Source organism: Lepidochelys kempii, chromosome 1 (genome assembly GCF_965140285.1).
Source record: "Lepidochelys kempii isolate rLepKem1 chromosome 1, rLepKem1.hap1, whole genome shotgun sequence".
Taxonomy (NCBI): Eukaryota; Metazoa; Chordata; order Testudines; family Cheloniidae; genus Lepidochelys; species Lepidochelys kempii.
Genome location: NC_136380.1, coordinates 244330038 through 244351716, shown reverse-complemented (window position 1 = coordinate 244351716; position 21679 = coordinate 244330038). Strand labels below are relative to the sequence as shown.

Here is a 21679-nt window from a genome sequence, read left to right as displayed (position 1 = left end):
ATGTATATTGAGATTAAGTATAAAAATTTGCTAAACAAAAATTATCATGATGTCACAGTGTACTTGGATGTCTTAACTACTCACAAAATTACTATTAATAATAATAAAACTTAGCACTTACAACACCTTTCAGCCAATGTTTAATTACTGTGCAACTATTTAGTGAAGTACCGTAACACCCATGTGAGGTAAGTAATATTATAACTGTTATACAGATGAGTAGATTGAAGGGCACCTGGGTCACACAGTAAATCAATGGCAGTCAGGACTAGGTCTCAGGAATCCTAACTCTCAGTGTTTTAACCATTTGTTTACATTCCTATTATTCCCAGATCCTCAGCTGGCATAAATTGGTGTTGCTCCATTGATTTCAATGTAACTAATCAATGACACAGAAGAATGTATTTTCTGATGATAAACCTGCAGGACAATATATTTCTAAAGGACAGAAGTCCCATTGACCACCTCTTAAGATGAATGTTTGTTTAAAATGGCTGCAGATCACTCTTTAGAAAATTCATTAAGCACTCAATGTGGAGGACCCAATCATGAAATGTTCTGGTTTATCTTGGCTTTGTGAATTAGTGTGTATTTATAAAAAGAAAAGGAGTACTTGTGGCACCTTAGAGACTAACCAATTTATTTGAGCATAAGCTTTCGTGAGCTACAGCTCACTTCATCGGATGCATACTCTGCAGTTTCCACAGTATGCATCCAATGAAGTGAACTGTAGCTCACAAAAGCTTATGCTCAAATAAATTGGTTAGTCGCTAAGGTGCCACAAGTACTCCTTTTCTTTTTGTGAATACAGACTAACACGGCTGTTACTCTGAAACCTGTGTATTTATATACTGTGCTGTAGCTGGGGAACATGAAAACCGAGACCAAATGTAAAAATATAGAGGAACACGATCATTTTAAAGAAAAGCTTAACTCTGTATGTGCATAAGTGTGCAAAAGTCTCTCCTTTGTGTCAGGTTCGGAAATGAACATTAAATCTAACCTGGAAGCACAGCCCTTTGGGGATGCAAACTAACATATGTATAAACCAGAGTTCATGAATAGTTGGCATTCTGGAATTGTAGTAATGGGTTATAAACCTTTTAGCTAACCTGCAATGGAACAATAAGCACATCACTGTAATCGACCTCTTTGGTAGTTTCTCAATCATGCTGTAGTGGCCCCAGAAGAAACTTGTTGCTTCACAAAATAAAAATAAATTAAGGTAATAAAAATACGATATGGTAATAGGGTAAGGAAAATTACCTTTTAAGGCTAGTCTAAAGGCTTGCTGCTGTTGCAGATTTTCTACTTCTGCTAGTTCTGCTTGAGACCCCCCTGTTGACAGAGATCAAAAAATATTCGTCTTACATGAAATAAATCTTGTCTGATCACCTGCGTGAGAGAGAGAGAGAATATCAGGTCACTCAATTTCATGCTGATGTGATGAATATTTACAATGTGCTAATGAATACTACTTGTTGTTGTTGATCGCTGTTGAATTTTGGTGTTTTTCCGTTCTTCCTAAACTCTGTGTTGCTGAGGAGACGTTTTTATTATTCATCAGGAATGAATGTAAGCTTATGCACATGGGTGAATATAGCAGAGTTTTAAAAATCAATTCTAGGAAAGTGGTATTATCTCTTTAATAAGTGTTCTGGCAACAAAGGAAAAAATGCAAACTTGAAAAATTGTGGTAATTCAAAACTAAGTTTTCAAAGTGGCCTCATCCCATCCTCTGTATTTCCAGGGCTAAAATTGTGGACACGAAGTTTTAGACATGAAGTTTTTGTTGGCTGAGTTTTGCCCCCCCTGAATCTTTGGTTTGTGTGTATCAACACATTTGTGTTAAGGAATTGTCATGTAATTAGAGGCTTTGCTCAGTTTGGTTGCACAAATTACATTTTGTGCAGCCCAAGCTAAGTTTTGAGGTAGGCAAAAATTTTGACACCCAAAATTGAACCCCAGAATTTTTGGACATTCAGATTTGGAGGCTGTCTCTGAAATTTGGTCCTTACCCTTTTTTAGCAGAGTATATTGTTGTTTTCAAATTAAGATATAGACACAGGAGAGAGTTATCTTTGGGTCAGAGATGATAAAATGATCTGGAAATGGACAAAAATAATTTATTTATAACTGAATACATTATTTATAATTGATCTTTGCTGCTGGGTGAATACTCACAAAAAATGAAATGGGGGAAGAAAATGGGGAAGGCAGGGGAGGGAGGGACAGAGATGATATTAGCAGGCATAGGGAGTTAGGCATCCTGAAGCAATCCAGAGCTACTTTCCACGGTGCTGCTATCTCCCATGGGAAACATGGACAAAGAAATGAATTGGTTCCTGTTTCCAATCTGAACTTTAATTTTATATATGTGTGTGTGTGTATAAAATATTTGGTATTTGATATTATATAATACAACATAACAAGGGTGACCAAACTTACTAGCGCTCCAAGCCGCATCTGACAATCTTCAGAAGTTTGAGAGCCAGGGCATTCCTGCCAAGGGCCAGAGCTCAGAGCGTCAGCCCCGCAGGAGGTTCCTGACGGGGCTTGGGGCTTTAGCCCAGCTCCTGCTGAAGCCCCGAAACCCCCCTCTCCACTAGGCAAAAGCCCTTACCCCACCATCTTGCTGCAGGGCAGAGGTCCTGAGCCTCCCACTCCAGTCTGATAGGTGGAGAATGCAGTGGAGGGGACTCCGCGAGCCGCATTTTAATGGTAAAAGAGCCTCATGTGGCTAGCGAGCCACAGTTTGGCCACCCCTGCAATGTAAAGTATTCATATGTATATACATTGTGTGTGTATAAAATAATATTTTTTGTCCATTTGCAGATCATTGTATCATCTCTGATCCAGAGATAACTCTCTCCTGTGTCTATAACTTAATTTGAAAACAAATATGTACACAGTAGACCTGCAGAATTACAGACAACCTCGGGAACGGAGGTTGCTCATAACTCTGAATAAAGCACAGTTCGGACTCCAGATCCAGCAGCTGAGATGCCAGGCCATGTGTCAGCAACAGCTGAGCTGCTCCTTACTCAGCCCTGGCATGAGTCTGCAAGCTTTTCCCCCTCCCGGCAGCGGGGGTGTGTGTGCGCGTGCGTGCGCTGGCCGCCCCGGTGTCTTGCTTTAAGTGGCTGCCCCGCGCGTGAGGGTGGGGTTGGGGAGAGGCAGCCCAGAGGTGCCTACCTTTAAGATGCAGTACAGGCACAGTACAGTATTTGCCTTTTTTTGGCGATCTCTGCTGCTGTCTGATTGGTTACTTCCCGTTTCTCTTGGTGTCTGGTAGACCGGTGAGTCTGTAACTCTGGTGTTCATATCTTTTGAGTGTGTGTGTGTTTACATAAATGTAAAATGAGGGGGAATATACAGACACACCCATATGTATTTTGTGTGTGTGAGTGTGAGAGAGAAATTCAGACAGCCCTTTTGGGCTTTCTTTTCTGACCTCCTCCCACCAAGTGGAGCACCTCGAGAACATCTGGGCAGCGAAGAGGACTCCTGAGGTGGTTGTCCCATAGACCTTAGGGAGAACATCTGACTCAGGGGGAGAGTTCTGGGTGGAGGAAGAGCTAGGAGGCAAACAGACTGGCTTACTGGTTGGAAATACTAGTATTGCAGGGGAGGAAGCATCTGGGCCTTGCAGAACCCAAGTGCAGTCACTTAGGGCTTCATTCACATAATGGAACCTGGAAATTTCAGTGGAAATACTGACTTGCAGTACCATGACATGTAATGAGATCTTGCAGGAGAAAGGCTCAAACGAAGGGGGCATAGGTATATGTGCCATAGCCATATTTTCTGCTGCCCCATTTTGAGAAAAAGCTGTGCCATAACATCATTTGTGGTGGGTTGGACATTAACCAGTCGCACCACTCTATTCCCTCCCCCACTTAAAAATAAAACCATAGGGAATATTACTGAGACTGTTTTTCTGCTAAGCTTTCCCACACACTTACCCACTGACTTTTTATGTATTTTAAATCAGCAGTATCTGGGGTTATTTAAACTGTGGTAAATTGCACACTGTATGTATTAAAACAAAATCTTGTTCACATGACCTTTTATTTAATATATAATATGTATATAGAAGAACTCCTTTCAGCACAAACTGCAGGTGGCCTGGGACACCAGCTGCACTTTATTTCTGGAAAGATTTACAATACCAACACCATTTGTTAGCCTGTTTATACAATGAGTTAGAATTTGCGCTGTTACCCTGTTATAGACATGGTTGCGTTCACTCCTGATGCTTTGAATGTCCTTATGACACCCAGAGTTATCGGCTATCTCTGTCGTTTGGGGTTTGATGAAGCCATATTTGGAAAGAATAAACTAATAGACTGCATTAGTAAATGTAGATAACTTGAGCTAATTGCTAAGTGATGTAATAACCTTTGCTGGCTGAAAAGGATGCCTGGTAAAAACCTGAGCCATAGACTTAACAGTTGTCACAATGAAGTGCAATGGAGTGTTAGGCACATTGCTTTAACCAAGGGAGTTTATTTTAAAATTTATTTTGTGGAAAACATGCAATACAGTACATTCCACCCCCACACTCTTGCTCTGCTTTATACTGGCCAAGTATCAAGCAAGGCCATAGTTTTATTTATTCAAAACAAAGGGATATACATGGGACCATGAACAACAATACAAAGGATCCTTCTGCAGGGTCCTGTAAGAGGATCTGTAGCATTCCAGACACCTCTGCTATGGCACGGCCCCGTCTGGTACAGGAATGGCCTGTTGCCTTGTGGCAGTGCGATAAAAACTAAAATGTCACTGCTCTATTGATTTTATTTTCAGTGGAGAAAACATCTCTAGGTCCGTTCATAGCCTTAGTGGAGGAAGGGAAGGCAGTAGCCAAGGCATCCTTTCAGGTGGCTCTCAGCGCAGTGGTCATGATGAGACAGTGCTCCTGGCTACAGGCCTTCAGACTCCCATCTGAGGTCCAGAAACCATCCAGGACCTGCCATTTGCAGGGGGCTTCCTCTTCTTGGAGCAAACGGACTCAAAGCTCCATAGTTTCAGAGACTCCTGGGCCACCTTGAAGTCATTGGACCTACATACACCAGACCCTACAAGGAGGTATTTTAAACCATGGCAGTTGGGCAGGTTCTATCCTGCACATCAACAACATCAGAAGCAAGACTTCAGTAGGAGGAGAAATAAGGACTATAGGAGGTGCCCTCCTTCTCCTTACTCGACATCAGCCCAGACATCCACCTCGGCGAGACGCATGGCAGGCTCAGAGCAGACTTTGTGACGGTATGCCTGAGGACAGCATACTGGAACGTTACCTGGATCCTACCTCCCCTTCGTTTGTGGCCTGGCTGTCATCTTGCATTACTACTGACCATTGGGTGTTGCACACAGTAGAAGTGGGATATATCCTACAGTTCAGTTTTTCCTCTCCTTTCCAACCTCCCTCTCCATCCCTCTTCAGGGACCCTTCTCATGAGAGATTTCTGGCTCAGAAGATGCAGTCGCTCCTAAGGGCAGGAGCAGTGGAGGAGGTTCTTCTGTGTCTAAGGTGCAGAGGGTTCTACTCCCATTATTTCTGGATCCCAAAGGCTAATAGCGACCTCAGACCCATCTTGGATCTGCGAAACCTCAACAGATTCATAAAGAAGCTGAGGTTCCGCATGGTCTCCCTGGCCTCAATTATCTTGTCTGGATCCAGGGGACTGGTACGATGCCCTCAACCTAAAGGATGTGTATTTTCAAATCACAGTATTCCAAGGACACTGGAAGATGTCTATGATTTGTGGTGGACCACAGCCATTATCAGTTCACAGTGCTACCCTTTGGCTTGTCAGCACTCCGAGGGTATTCACAAATGGCATGGGTTTTTAGATGGGGTAAGATCCAAGTTACCCGGGAAAGAATTTTCTGTAGTATCTGGCTGATGAATCTTGCCCATATGCTCAGGGTTTAGCTGATCGCCATATTTGGGGTCGGGAAGGAATTTTCCTCCAGGGCAGATTGGAAGGCCCTGGAGGTTTTTCGCCTTCCTCTGTAGCATGGGGCACGGGTCACTTGCTGGAGGATTCTCTGCTCCTTGAGGTCTTCAAACTACAATTTGAGGACTTCAATAGCACAGATATAGGTGTGAGGTCTTTTTTAGGAGTGGTGGGTGAAATTCTGTGGCCTGCATTGTGCAGGAGGTCAGACTAGATGATCATAATGGTCCCTTCTGACCTAAATATCTATGAATCTATGAATCTATTAGGACTCGGTGCTTCAAGACCATTCCATTCACCTGGCGTCTTATTATAAAACAGTCTCTCTCTCTCTGTGCAATAATTTGATTTTAAATACGAAGTGCAGGCAATGGGAAATAAGAGAATCATTGAAATGTGGGGCTGAAAGGGACCTTGAGAGGTCATCTAGTCCATCCCCATGCTGTGAGGCATGACCAAGTAAACCTAGACCATCCCTGACAGTGATGGTGGATTCCACAACCTCCCTTAGAAACCTATTCCAGTATTTAACTGTCCTTATGGTTAGAAAGCGTTTTCCTAAATCTCCCTTTCTGCAGATTAAGCCATTGCTTCTTGTCCTGTCTAATTAGATATAGAGAACAATTGAACCCCATTGTCTTTATAACAACCCTTATCATATTAGAAGACTGTTATTGGGTCCTCCTTCTGTCATTGTTTTTCAAGACTAATGTCCAGTTTTTTTAACCTTTCCTCATAGGTCAGATTTTCTAAACCTTTCATCGTTTTTGTTGCTCTCTTCTGGACTGTCTCCAATTTATCCACATCTTTCTTAAAGTGTGGTGCCCAGAACTAGAGAAAGTACTCCAGCTGAGGCCTCACCAGTGCTGAATAGAGTGAGACAGTTACCTCCCATGGCATAGATGAGACACTCCTGTTAATGCACCCTAGAAAGATATTAGCCTTTTTTTCAACCTGATCACGTTGTTGGCTCATATTCCATTTTTGATCCACTGTAGCCCCCACATTCTTTTCAGCAGTACTACCACCTTGCCAGTTATTACCCATTTTGTATTTGTGCATTTGATTTCTTTTTTCTTCCCACATGTAGTAGTTTGCACTTGTCTTTATTGAATTTCATCTTGTTGATTTCAGACCAATTCTCCAATGTATTAAGGTCCTTTTGAATTCTAATCCTGTCCTCCAAAATGCTTGCTACCCCTCCCAGGTTGGTGTTCAGATTTTTGTAAGCATACTCTCCACTCCATTATCCAAGTCATTAATGAAAATGATTAATACTGCTGGACCCAAGATAGACCCCTGCGGGCCCCGCTGGGTATGTCCTCCCATCTTGACAGCAAACCATTGATAACTACTATTTCAGTACAGTCTTTTAACCTGTTGTAAGTTATTTCAGAATTATGTATAGTAATTTCGTCTGGACCATATTTCCCTAGTTTGCTTATGAGTCACGTGGGACTGTGTCAAAAGCCTTACTAAAATCAAGATAAATCATGTTTACAGCTTCCCCTCCATCCACTAGGCCCACTAACCCTGTCAAAGAAGGAAATGAGGTTGATTTGGCATGATTTGTTTTTGACACATCTGTGTTGGTTATTACTTATCACCCTATTATCCTCTAGGTACTTACAAATGGATTGTTTAATAATTTGTTCCAGTATCTTTCTATGTATTGAAATTAGGCTGACTGATTTATAATCCCTAGGGTTCTCTTTGTTCCTCTTTTAAAGGTAGGATGTTTGTCCTCAGGGCTGGCTCTAGATTTTTTGCTGCCCCAAGCAAAATATTTTTTGGCCGCCTCCCCTCTTTTTTGGCTTTTACACGTTTGCACTTTGCAATGGTTGTTTGTTTGTTTGTTTGTTTGTTTTTGACTGTTTCAAATAAAAAAAATGAAAACAGAGAATTTGTAGTTAGTGAAATATAATTTCCTACTAGTGTACTCATTTAATTTTAACAAAATCACAATTACAAACAATTTGGGTTCAACTGTACACTGTAATGAAAAACGTTAATGTCTTCCAATGCGCCCGGTTTCTCATAAATTAAAATAATTTATATGAACTGAATTTTTCTGGTTTTTATACTTGCCTAGTCTTTTAATAATTCAGTGAAATCTAATTTTTTTGCATTGGTACTTTCAGCTGAAATTAATGCAAGTCCTGACAAACAATTTTGAGACATGGTGGACCTCAAATAATTTTTTAGTAATTTCAGTTTTAAGAAACTGCGCTCACCAGAAGCCACTGATACTGGTAACGTTAAAAGAATGCATAATGCTATAGCAGTGTTTGGAGTGAGGTGCTTGGGGCTGTACATCCCGTCTAAGCCCAATCTCAGACCCGGCCTCACCCCCGCAGAGGGACAGTAACTGACGGAGTGGCTGGGGAGTGGGTCAGCCGCGGGGAGGGGGGCGGACCAGGGGCACATGCCCAGCGCCGAGCTGCCTGGGACAGCGGGTCCCTTACTGGCCGCGGGTCCTGCCCCAATCTCAGGCTCTGCTCTGCTCTGGCTCCTCTGCCACTTGTGACACATGCGGCAGGGGTGGGCAGGGGGAGAGGAGCCGCATTACCCCGCTCCCCCGGCGGCGGGGGGCCAGGGCGGGGACTCATTGGTTGACTGAGCAGGGCCGGGGAAAAAAAAAGGGTGGCCGGAATGCCGCCCTTGGAAATGTGCCACCCCAAGCACATGCTTGCTTTGCTGGTGCCTAGAGCCGGTCCTGCTTGTCCTCCTCCAATCCTCTGAAACTGCACCTGTTATCCATGAGTTCCTGAAGATTATTGCCAATGGATAACAATTATTTTGGAGAGACTCAAGTTCATTTGTGATTTTGGGTTCACATGCGTTTTCCCTGCTCCCCACAACCATATTTTTCTCCTCAACAATCCATGAGACTTCTGTGCTTACCTTATGAAGTTTTTTGGATCTCTCCCAGTAATGTCTTTGAGTGGATCACTTCAGGAGTCACTGGGTGGCCATGGCTTCCTACTGTATCATCATAGAAGATATTTGCTTTCTCCAATCTTGCCAAGGCTCCTCTAGGGACAGTGGAAGACTTGCTTCCTGTCCAGCTTTTGTCTTGTGAGGACATGGGGTTAGGACTGTCTGAACACTGTTAGCAGTATTGAGTGGACACTTGGCCCAATCAGGAACCCTGGCTATTTCCAGGTTAGGGTTACAGTCTCATGGAGATATATGTATCATAGAGTAGCCCCACAGCTGCTCCATCATATTCTGAATTATGCTAAGGGCTGAGGAGGACCCCAGTCAGCCCCAGAATATGAGAAGGTGCATAAGTGGCTTACCTTTTTGTCCTCTTTCTTCCTCTTCTGTTCCAGCACTGACTGTAGGTTGGCCAGAACGGATAGACAGGACTACTTGACTGTCAGACCTCTTGTCTGTCAAGTTGAACTGATTCTGTCTGTGTATAGGATTCCTACCCCATTGGGTCTGTTTGGTGTAAGAGCTGGACCAGTGCCAGATAGGTTGGATGCCCACACTAACGCCACAGAGATGAAGAGGTGGATGCAGAATAACTGGCAGAATAGGAGTGTGGATGGGACTACACTATGTTCTAACCAAAGTTACCAAACTTTGCTAAAGTCCAAGTCTTTCCAGGACTTCATCACATGAAGTCACACGAGTTTCATAACATGACAGTCATGATTTGGTTGTGTCTACACAGGCAAGATGCAAGGAGCTAGATTTGGAAAACCATTAATGCACTGTGATTAAAGAGACAGAAGATAGGTTACATACCACAGTTAGTATAACTATCATTTAAATCAGCTTCTCTACCAGATGACTGGAGGATAGCTAATGTAAAGCCAATTTTTAAAAAGGCTCCAGAGGCGATCCTGACATTACAGGCTGGTAAACCTAACTTCAGTACCAGGCAGATTGGTTGAAAATATAGTAAAGAACAGAATTGTCAGACACCTAGATAAACATTATTTGTTGGGGAAGAGTTAACATGATTTTTGCAAAGGGAAGTCATGCCTCACCAATCTACTAGAATTCTTTGAGGGGGTCAAGAAGCATGTGGATAAGGGTGATCCAGTGGGTATAGTGTACTTAGTTTTTAAGAGAGCCTTTGACAAGGTCCCTCACCAAAGGCTCTTAAGCAAAGTAAGCTGTGATGGGATAAGAGGAAAGGTCCTCTCATGGATCAGTAACTGGTTAAAAGATAGGAAACAAAGGGTAGGAATAAATGGTCAGTTTTCAGAATGGAGGGTGGTAAATAGTGGCATCCCCCAGGGGTCTGTACTGGGACCAGTCCTAATCAACATATTTGTAAATGATCTGAAAAAAAGGGTAAAAAGTGAGGTGGCAAAAGTTGCAGATGATACAAAACTACTCAAGATAGTTAAGTCCAAAGCAGACTGCGAAGAGTTACAAAGGGATCTCACAAAACTAGGTGACTGGGCAACAAAATGGCAGATGAAATTCAATGTAGATAAATGCAAAGTAATGCATATTGGAAAACATAATCCCAACTATACATACAAAATGAAAGGGTATGCATTAGCTGTTACCACTCAAGAAAGAGATCTTGGAGTCATTGTGAATAGTTCTCTGAAAACATCCACTCAATGTGCAGCAGCTGTCAAAAAAGCGAACAGAATGTTGAGAATCATTAGGAAAGAGATAATAAGACAGAAAATATCATATTGCCTCTACATAAATTCATGGTACACCCACATCTTGAATACTGTGTGCAGATGTGGTTGCCCCATCTCAAAAAAGGTATGTTGGAATGGGAAAAGGTACAGAGAAGGGCAACAAAAATTATTAAGGGTATGGAACAGCTTCCATATGAGGAGAGATTAATAAGACTGGGACTTTTCAGCTTGGAAAAGAAATGATTCAGAGAAGGTATGATAGATGTCTAAAAAATCATGATGGGTGTGGAGAAAGTAAATAAGGAAGTGTTATTTACTCTTTCTCATAAGACAAGAATTAGGGGTCACCCAATGAAATTAATAGGCAGCAGGTTTAAAACAAACAAAAGGAAGTATTTCTTCACACAACACATAGTCAATTTGTGGAACTCTTTGCCAGAGGATGTTGTGAAGGCCAAGATTATAACAGGGTTCAGAAAAGAACTAGACACATTCATGAAGGATAGTCCATCAATGGCTATTAGCCAGGATGGGCAGGGATGGTGTCGCTAGCCTCTATTTGCCAGAAGCTGTGAATAGGCGACAGGGGATGGATCACTTGATGATTACCTGTTCTGTTCATTCCCTCTGGGGCACCTGGCATTGGCCACTGTCAGAAGACAGGATACTGGGCCAGATGGACCATTGTTCTGACCCAGTATGGCCATTCTTATGTTTTGTTATATAGTCCCCAATAATTTGGCTGCGTAGCTGAGCCAATAATGTCCTGCACTTCATTATACTTGTAAAGTTTTCTTGGATTATGTAGTGATATCTAAACTGTTCTCTCTTTGTATTAGTCAGGCATATCATGGCTGCATAGCCTTTTGTTAGAGCTCAATTTTTTAGAAGTTTTGTACGGATTCTTCAGGAGCTGGGAATGATCAAAAATGCATTTTCATTCATCTAGTGGATTACTTTGTTTAGAAAGGGGGCTAGAAAAAAGTTAGATATGCTTTGAGGATTTTCAGTGGGAAAGTGTAATGTGTATGAATTCTTGTCGTTTATTTACAAATGAGAGGACCTGAAGAACTATTCTTATTACAGCATGTGCCTAATAGCTCAGCATCACTGGGAATTTAGAGTTTAGCAAATTAGTTTTTATTTTTATCCTCAATACTGTTTGACATAAAATCCTTCTTTTTTATCTCCTCTGTATTCAGTCTGCAAGTTCTTTTTCCCCAGCAGGTTCTTAAAATGTCATGAAAATTCATAAAGTGAAATGGGGTTTAGTATAGTACAAACTTGGTTGTGTAACTTAATGCTCTTGGGTATGCTTTTTATGGATGCCAAGCTTGAAGAATCATGCTGCTTCTGCCGACTTTAGATTAGATATATTTTGCTTCTCTCTTCTCTTTTCTTTCTTTTGGGGAAAACACTCCCCTGGATATTGGGATGCAGTATGGCTGTTCTGTGCTGGCTGCTGGCAGGCTCTGCCAAAAAATGTGGTATAGCCAGACATGAAAGGATCACGCCAGGAAAAGAAGAATTTTCTGGTGGCATAGAACCAGCGTAGTGATTCCTACACCACCCCCATTTCCTGCTGCTGGCATAGCAGAGGATGGTTGGGGGGGAGGGATAGCTCAGTGATTTGAGCATTGGCCTGCTAAACCCAGGGTTGTGAGTTCAATCCTTGAGGGGGCCATTTAGGGATCTGGGGCAAAAATTGGGGATTGGTCCTGCTTTGAGCAGGGGGTTGGACTAGATGACCTCCTGAGGTCCCTTCCAACCCTGATATTCTATGATTCAACACCCCACTGACTCCTGGCTACCATGTTGGCACTCTATTAAATTTAACACAATAGCACATAGAAGTCCCAACTGCTATCAGAATCCCATTGTATTGGACACTGTTCAATACACAGACAATCCCTGCCCTGAAGAGCTTGCACTCTACATAGATAGAGAAAAGGTGGGAGAAAGATGAGGAGCCAAGGCACAGAGTAATGACTTATCCAAGGTCACACAGGAAATCTGTGGCAGTTGAACACAAATCTCCAGTGCCTGAGTTTACCCACAAAGCCATTTTCCCTTGCAACTACCATCGGCTGGTGTAACTTACACCTGAGAATGGACCAGTGCCTGGCTTAGAATCAGGCGAGCAGACAGGCCACCTTTGCACACACAGCTGCTGGGCTGGGCAGGGCTGCGTGCTGCTTGGCTGCAGCCAAGGATCTGACAGATTTAATACATCCACTGAAAAGGACTATGGCTGGAATTTCCAAAGGAGCCTAAGTGTGTTAGACACTCAGCTAACAATAATCATCAATGGGGTTTGTGTGCCTAACTCCCTTAGGCTCCTTTGAGAATACCAGTCTGCAGTGATTTTTTTTTAAGGCTGGAATGAACTAAATTTGGAAAACCATTAATGCACTGTGGTTAAAGAGACAGAAGATACCTCTCAATATTTCAATATATGCTTTTGTCCTTTACAAAAATATTAAAATGTTCCTAGGAGACAAATTTGGAAAAGACCCTGATCCTGTGAGTTGCAAACCTCTTTGCCCATGTGGCACAGTCTGTTGGATCGAGACCATACTGGTGTTAGGTCATACACAAGGCTACGATTTAGTCATGGAGGTCGCGGAAGTCATGGAATCCATGCCTTCCAGTGACTTCCGTGACTTCAGCCTGCAGAGGTCGGGAGCTGTCGTGTACCCCCGCCACTTCTGGTGGACCCACAGCTCCTGGCCCCTGCAGGCAGCGGGGGCACCACACAGCTTCCAGGCACCGAGGGGGAACCCAGCAGCTCCCAGCCCTTGCGGCTGGTGGGAGACTCCCAGAGCTGCGGGCAGCAGGGGCCCCCACAGCTCCAAGCCGTGGGCAGTGGGGGACCCTGGAGCTCCAACACCCAACCTGCAGTGTGGGCTCCTGGAACTCCTAGTTGCCCCGCAGCTGCCCTGCTGCAGGCTGTGTGGGGACCCACAAATCCCCATTTTGGCACAGATATTTTTAGTAAAACTGACGGACAGGTCACGGCTTCCATTAATTTTTCTTTTTTATCCATGACCTGTCCGTGACTTTTACTAAAAATATCGGTGACAAAATCGTAGCCTTCGTCATAGAGCCTCTCCTTGCCAGAGCAGGATTGTTCCATGTAGTACCCTTACTCCTCAGATTTTATTAAGTATAGTTTTAAATCAATCTGTCGCACAGTCTTAATAAGGTGCATGGAAGTGAATGTGATGTAATATTAGAATTGGTTTGAAATAATATAGTGGTGTATATAAATGTGTAATGTAAACATTTGGCTTGAATGATCTATTAATGTAACATTCTTACTTTTGTTGGCACAATGATGTCAATAAAATATTAAGGTGCGTATAGGGAGAGTGTGGGAAGCATGTCTAAAAAGACTTGCCATCCTCCCAGCAAATGTTTTTGCTTATTTAACTAGGGCCTGATTCTACCACACTAAAGCACGTTGAAGTCAGTGGTACTCCTTTCATTCTTACTTGTGCTGAGTGTTGACTTCAAGGAGGTTATGTGTGGATTGGAAGAACCCAGTCGTGTGAACTGGGAGAGAAGATACAAAGGGACATCCTGCAAATCTAAGATATGACCTGCCACAGGCTGTCCCTTAAACTCTGCCTCAGTTTCCCCATCCATAAAATAAGAGTAATCATACTTAGTTACCTCGCAAGAGTGTTGTGGTGATCCATTAATCATGGCTGTTTTGAAGATGAAAAGTTCACATTTTTGCTAAGTTCCTTAGTCAAAAGGAGCATATAAAACAGGGCAACCTAGAATTAGCCAATGAAATTAGTTACTGATTTCTCCCACTGGCTTTCATGATAAATGGCTGAATCTGAAATCCACTGAAATATTTTTTTGTGACAACACAAACAGGCTTCACAGAATCACCAGTGCTCTAGAGCGCTGGTGGGCAACCTGCGGCCCGTGGGCTGCACGTGGCCCATCAGGATAATCCACTGGCAGGCCACGAGACAGTCTTTACATTGACCATCCACCGGCATGGCCACCCGCAGCTCCCAGTGGTCGCGGTTTGCCGTTCCCAGCCAATGGGAGTCGCGGGAAGTGGCGGCCAGCACTTCTTCTTTTTTTTTTCTTTCTTTCTTTTTTAGCTGTGCTAAAGCAGTCCCTTCTTACAACAGCCTTGCAGGGCCAGGGCATTGTTTGAGACTGAAATTATCTTAGGCCTGGTCTACTCTGGGGCCGGGGGGGATCGATATAAGTTACGCAACTTCAGCTACGTGAATAAAGTAGCTGAGTCGACGTACTTACATCTACTTACCGTGGTGTCTTCACTGCGGTAATTCGACAGCTGACGCTCTCCTGTTGATAGTCTAGTCTCTCCTAGACTAGACGCGATAAATTGACCCCCGCTGGATCAATCGCTGCCCGTTGTTCCAGCGGGTAATGTAGACAAGCCCTAAGACTCTGATCTCCTCTGACAGGTTCCTTTGTCATACCTGAGGCCACTGGCAGCTGTGAGATCCCTGAGACCCTCGTGCTTCTGCCTTACCGTTCCCCTAAACTCATTGTCTGTTTCCTTGGGCAAGTGTGAATAGTCACATTCCCTTTTGCTTTCTGCACTTTCAGGCTTATGGCCATGGAAAAATATAAAGAACTCAGTAGAAGCGGGTAGGGAGTTGTCAAGATAATGCCCTTTCCCCCTTTAATATCTTTGGTGGCAGATCAAGAACCCTTTAAATGCAGTACCATGAACAGGACTTGTCATTTGTTTAAGTGGTTTCCCAATATTCAAATTAAAAGTTAAATTAAAATTCTTGGTGGATTATAGATTGTATCCATGACAACAAATTCCCTTTCCCCCCTTCCCTTTCAGAACTGTCTTTTACCACAGAAATAAGTGAGCCACTGAACAGTTTTTACTAATATGCTAGGTAATAAATACATTAAATCAAAAGTAAAAGGTCATTGGTATTTAAAGACTGAAAATCTGTTTGCGTTTTATGCTCTGTGTCTTCTGTGAGAAAGTAGAAATCTCTTGTCTGTGCCAGTCAGTGAGGCTTTTGTTTGACTGTATTAGAGGGAATATTGCTAGCCTAAAAGAACTGGAGGATAATTACTAGCAGGAGTTTCATGTAGTGTATACCTGTAATAGTTAAAGACATGGCTGCTTAAACTTATTCTGACAATTGCAGCAGCACTGGAGGAGCTATCTGAATTATTCATTTTGCCACGAGAAAACATGCCACTTGTTTTTGCTTCAGAACTCAATGCCCGACCTTATTTAAAGTACACTTTTATGGGGGAGGTTTTAAGTGAATTGTGCTGTGTCAGGACTTCTGCTGTAATTGCCAACGAAAGCAGATTCTTAAAGAAAATACTTAGGGTTTCTAAAAGAAGGGGAAAATTGATTTTTCACATAAGCTGCTTTTTGTAGGGAGAAGTTTAATGAAATTCAGCTTTCTTTCATAAATAATGCAGCACTTGCATTTGATTATGTGAAGCCTAGAGGAATTTCTGCCTAATCAGATACATAGCAAGAGGGATGTTGCCTGCAGACTGTTACCATTACCGATGATGTACGTGCAGGTGGAGGGGTCCATCCAGATGGAAAGCTCTGTGTCATAAAAGAAGCTATAGGACAACATGTAAATTTGAACAGTTGACTCTCAGCATCTCAAACTGCCACAGCTATTTATAAAACAAAGTCTGTGTTCTGTGCACTGTTGTTACTACTACTGGAGTGCTTAGAGGCCCCAACTGAGAGTGAGACCCCATTGCTGTACAAACACATGGGACGAGAATGCCCCTGCCATAAAGAACTTTATGTTCTAAACAAGACAGACTGACAAAGGGGGACACTGGGCTACATTTTGAAAATCTTCTTTTTAAAAATATGCAAAATTGGCAGGTGTCTCAGTTTAATTAATAATAATAATAATAATTAATAATAAAAACCTAGAACCCTTTTGTACATGCAAATGATCTGCAAACTTTGTGGGACTGTTTTTAGAGGCCTTGAATCGATTAAGCCATGAGGTGTAACCTGAGTGCAAGCTTACAGTGTTCTCTCAAGTCTAGCCAAGGACTATGTTCTAATCTCTCATTTACCTCCCTGACGTTGATACTGAAAACACTGGAGTTCGTGCACAGAAGGCAGATGGAATAAGACCATGATCCCCTTAGGGCCGGACTGTGTCCCTTCCTGCCCCCTTATTGCATTGAGTAGCATCTTACTCCTTGATTTCAATAGCACTACTTGCAGAATACAGTATTCAACATAACTAAGAGTGGCAGGATCAGACCCTTTCTCATGAACCCATTGAACACCATGTCATCTCACTACACATTGGTTTTTCTCTGCTGCTATCTCTTCTCCTAATGCTTGTTTGGATGTGGTGTGTGCGACTGCTCTGGTTTTCTATTGCTGGTAAAATTACAAATGGCTTCGACAAAAGTGCTCTAAATTTAGGACCAAATCCTCAGCTGGTATAAATTGGTAAAGCTCCGTTGACTTTAATGGGGCTAAATCAATTCACACTGGCTCAGGAGCTGGTCCTTAGGGTATATTATTTTTTGTAAAGGGCCACATGACCATAAGTAAATCTAAAGCACATGAAGTACAGCCTAGTACAGCTGGAAGAAGTGACTGCATACTATAATTTACTTCATTTGATGGCAGAGGCTTTAATGCGAGTTCAAGTCCTTTATTTATGGAGCCGCTGGTAGGAGTTACACAGTTGAAGGATGAAACCAGCTCTGTATTTTCAACTTGAGTTTTCATTCCCTTCTAAATTTGCCCAGAAAATTCCCTTGGGACTAAAATTTCATGTGAACACTCCTAGGCCAGAGGAGAATTTATTTCTGAAAGTTTGAGGGGAAAAACACTAGTTAAAGGGCTGTAAAATGTTAATGTATTTCAGACTTTTCCAATAAGTGTCTTAAGTCTTTGGTCCACTTAAACACAACATGGTGTCAGGTGTTAAAACCATCTCCTGCTTTGTGAGCACTGACTATAAAGTAATGCACAGGTTTGTTTTGAAGCAGAAATAGAAAAAAAAATTGACCTAGAAAGTCCCTGAACTTTTTTCCAATGAAATCAATGGCAAAATTCCCATGGACACCTATGGAAACAAAACTGAGCTCTAAGATGTCTGTCGGTCTGTCTGTTTGGTGGCTACATTGAACCTTATCCCAGAGTCCCATGTATGGAGTGGCAGCATAGCTGTGCCATCCCTGAAGCAGCCCAAGAAAGCTGCTGAGACTTGATTCATCCCTGTTGCCCTGTAGTTCTTGGGATGAGGAGTTTCCTACAGCATGTACCATCTTGTGTCCATTCAGTTCTGCTGTCTAGTGCATTTGGGGGATTGACTCAGGGCTTCACTCATTTCCCCCGCAGCCCCCAGTCCCTGCCCACCTGCTCATGGGGTGGAAGTAGCAGTTCGGTGGAGCCTGCCCTTCCTTCCACACCTAAAGGGGGACTACAGGCTGGTTGTACGGGGAGATGATGGGCTTCCGTGCCCCAGTGCAGCTATGTTAGGGTCAGCCGCAATTTGTAACTTCATTTGTAACTCATTGTTTATATGCTAGAAGACCCATTAGGGAAAAAGCGCACTGAATGAGAGGTAAATAATTGTACAGTTGGTGAATGGTGGTGCCGATGGACTATTTAGATGTGCAAGATAAGGGCTTATACATCCACGAACTGTCAAGTAAACTTTCGCAACTGAGTAGTTGCAGCAACCAAAGTCTCTCATGGATGAACACGAGGAATGTTGGCAGAATATTTAGCCATCAGTTGTAGTACAGTGGCAGTTAAATAACAGACTATGTTTTTAAAATGTATATGGTTGCATCCAGGAAATACTGAGAGATCAGTTACACAGCTATTAGTACCTGTACATTAGGGATTGTGGTGTAGGAATAAAATGATTTTGAGACATTGGATCATGCATATTTGTAGAAAGTTACCTATGTTTTCCACCAGAACTGCATCACTAGTTGTCTGAGTTCCCTCATACCTTTCCAGGTCCTCCCACAAACAGGCCTCTTGCCAGAATTGTTCATATGCCACAGACCCAGAAAGAGACTGGTGTAAAACTAGAATATAAAATCAGTGACAAAATACAAACATTTTCCTGGTACTTAAGAAAAGAAAATCCCCAGGCTGTCATTCATGACATCATGAGAAAACATGGGGTGAAAAATAGGGAAATTACCAGATAAAGTCAGTGTTCTGTTTAACGGAGGCACTTATGTGGCCCCCATTATTATGGTATCTGAGCACCTCCATCTTTAATGTATTTATCTTCACAGCACTCCTGTGAAGTTGGAGAGTAGTATTACCCCTATTTTACAGATGGGGAACTGAGTCACAAAGAGACTAACCACAGCGCCCACGGTCATGTTGGAAGTCTGTGGTGGAACTTAGAATTCGAGCTGGGTCCCAAACCAGCATCCTCACCATTGGACCGTCCTTCCTCCTTAGGGTTCATAACAGGGTTACCATATGTCCGGGTTTTCCCCGGTACGATCTCTTTTTTGGTTCTCTGATCTCCATCCAGGCTGATTTTTGAAATATGAACAAATGTCCGTGATTTTGAGCTGGGCGGCTGGAGAGCCGTGTCTGTTGGCCGGCCACCCAGCTCTGAAGGCAGCACCACTGCCAGCAGCAGCAGCAGCAATGCAGAAGTAAGGGTGGCCTGGTGTGGTGTTGCTGTACCTTCCCCTTTTCCACTCACCCTCCATCTGGCAGCGTTCTCTATTTCAGAACTTGAAATATGAAAACCCTGGCTCATAAAAGACACCCCACCAGCAAAATCAGTTCTGAAAGAGCTACAGAGAGCAGGGCTGGAGAAGCAGCTGTGCAGTGTTTAAATTAAACTTCAGTTTATCTGGATTAAAGCTCCCAAATCAGATTCTTATGAATTCAGGCAAGAAGGTGACAGGAGGTAGGCAGAAAAAGCAGTCAGAGGTGAGAGGCTAAAGAGAGAGGGGAAAAACTATCTGGGAGCACCATGCCCAGCACAATAAGGCCCTGAAGTTGATTGAGGCCTCTGGGTGTTACTGTAATGTGTTTATTTCATAATAATAATAATAATAATAATAATAATAAACTTACACCTTCACTATCTTCTCTCTCTAGGAACCCGCATTTCATTTCTCACTTTTTAGGGAAACAAACCAAAATACTGACTTAGGAGCCCAATTTCAATTGAAAGTTGAGATTGGTGTTGGACCACAAAATGCTGTGAATTCAGTAAAATTTCACAACAGATGAATTTGGCATGTTGTGCAATGTTATTGCAACACAGAAAGGCTGAGTTAAGGCTCTATTTTGAACTGCTAATTTTTTACCATTCAGTTTATATATTAACTAGACGTTAAGGAGAATTCATACTCACAGACAAAAGTGTATTTCCAAAGTTTGATCATTTTGTTTTATCTGGATAATGTTCTTCTACAGCTGATTTTGTAAGTGGGAAATGACTCGAATGAAATGTTTTGTTTTGAAATTGAGATCGTCCCTGAGTTTTATTTCAACTTTTATTGGTGAAAATGGAAAAATGTTAGAAAGGAGGGTTTTCTTGGTTTTCGGTGGAAACAAATGGAAAAAAAAAACAGAAATGAATGTTCCTCATGAAAATTTCCATTTTGACGGAAAAAATGTCAAAAAAAATGCAAATGAAAAATTTTGACCAACTATAACCACTCTGTCTTTTGCTAGGAGGACAAGCTATATAATAAACATCCTCCTTCACCCCAGCTGCCGGGAGAGCTGTAAAAATAGGTCTTATTTGCATTTTTCTCTGGAGGCTGAGCACATTTTCCCTCCATCCTTTCTTTAGAACGACTATCTTGCACATGGTGTCTTTGCTTCAAGACTCCCAACTCTTTCTCAGCTGCTGCAGGGGAGGAGAAATACGTCAGCATTGATCAGAAGTTTATTTCACTTACAGAAAGGAGAATAACTGCAGTAGCCTCGTCTGGTATTGGGAAAAGAGAGTATTAAAGCTGATAGCTTTGTTTGGCAGTATCTGAATTACTATGATTTGAAATGTCCCCTTTCCCAGATTGTACCCTCGTCATGCGAGTGCCCTGAACAACCTCGGCACGTTGACCAAAGACTTGGTGGAAGCAAAGGAATACTACAGAAGAGCTCTTCAGTTAAACCCACAGCATAATCGCGCTCTCTTCAATCTTGGAAATCTGCTCAAGTAAGTTTAACATTGAGGTCTAACAGCTTCGATAAAATTAAAATACTCCCCCCTCCTTGCCCTACTGCCCTGTTACAGCAGCAGATTGTCTACTCAGTGGTAATGAAGAGTGATGTTAAGCTCTCACCAGGACCTCTTTGGGTTTTAGGGCAGAGGTGCTGGTTGTTTTTTGGTTCTGATGTGCTATTTGTTACTTTTTTGCTAGCTGCGAGTTTACTTTTTGGGAAGACACACCACTTTGGCTCAGACAATCTTGCAAAGAAGCTAGCCAAAGAAAGAAAGTTAGCAACATTAGGCCAGATCCTTAGCTCCATTAAGATGCCTTTCCACCAGCCTGCTGGCCTGCAGGTGCTCAAAACCAAGTGCCTCCATCCATAGGCAGGGATCCTCTGGTGACACAGAGGGACAGTAGTGATATGTATGTCACTCCGTTCCCCCACTCCCATCCTTGTGGTCAGCAAGTTGTGGGGCTCATGACTGGCGAGAGGGGGCATGGTTAGGACGTCGGCTGCTGGGGCAGCTCAGTAGGGCTATCAGCTGCTTGTACAACTTAATACAGCCCTTAGGCTGCTCTAAATTGCACCAGGGAACTGGGGATCCAAAATCAAGGGAGCAAAGTTGGCTTAAGGCCACCTGCTGAGTTGCACCAAATGCTCCTCAGCTCAGAGTCTGGCCCCTTGTTATTTTTTACATTCGATCATAGGCTAGGAACAAAGAGGACAACACTAAAAATCTTTTGCTAATATAGTAATATCAGTTAATGGTTCGACTCCTTTCTAACAGCATTTCTGTGCCAGCAGACGCTCTCGTGTAGCTGTTGTTTATGCTAGTAGAAAAGTGCTTTTGTCAGTATAGCTTGTGGCACGTGGGGAACCGGTATAAGCTATTATTTAGTATAAAT

The 21679-nt window shown here is 42.7% G+C and overlaps 1 protein-coding gene across 5 annotated transcripts in view; it reads left to right on the top strand.

The window, feature by feature from the left end:
- The window catches only part of TMTC1 (transmembrane O-mannosyltransferase targeting cadherins 1), a 181346-nt gene that overhangs the window by 131276 nt on the left and 28391 nt on the right, over positions 1 to 21679 (top strand). For all 5 annotated transcript variants that reach the window (XM_073321270.2, XM_073321261.2, XM_073321264.2 and 2 more), the window contains one exon: positions 20635 to 20778. In XM_073321270.2, coding sequence (XP_073177371.1) covers positions 20635 to 20778 — 144 coding nt within the window. The remainder of the gene's footprint in view (positions 1 to 20634; positions 20779 to 21679) is intronic.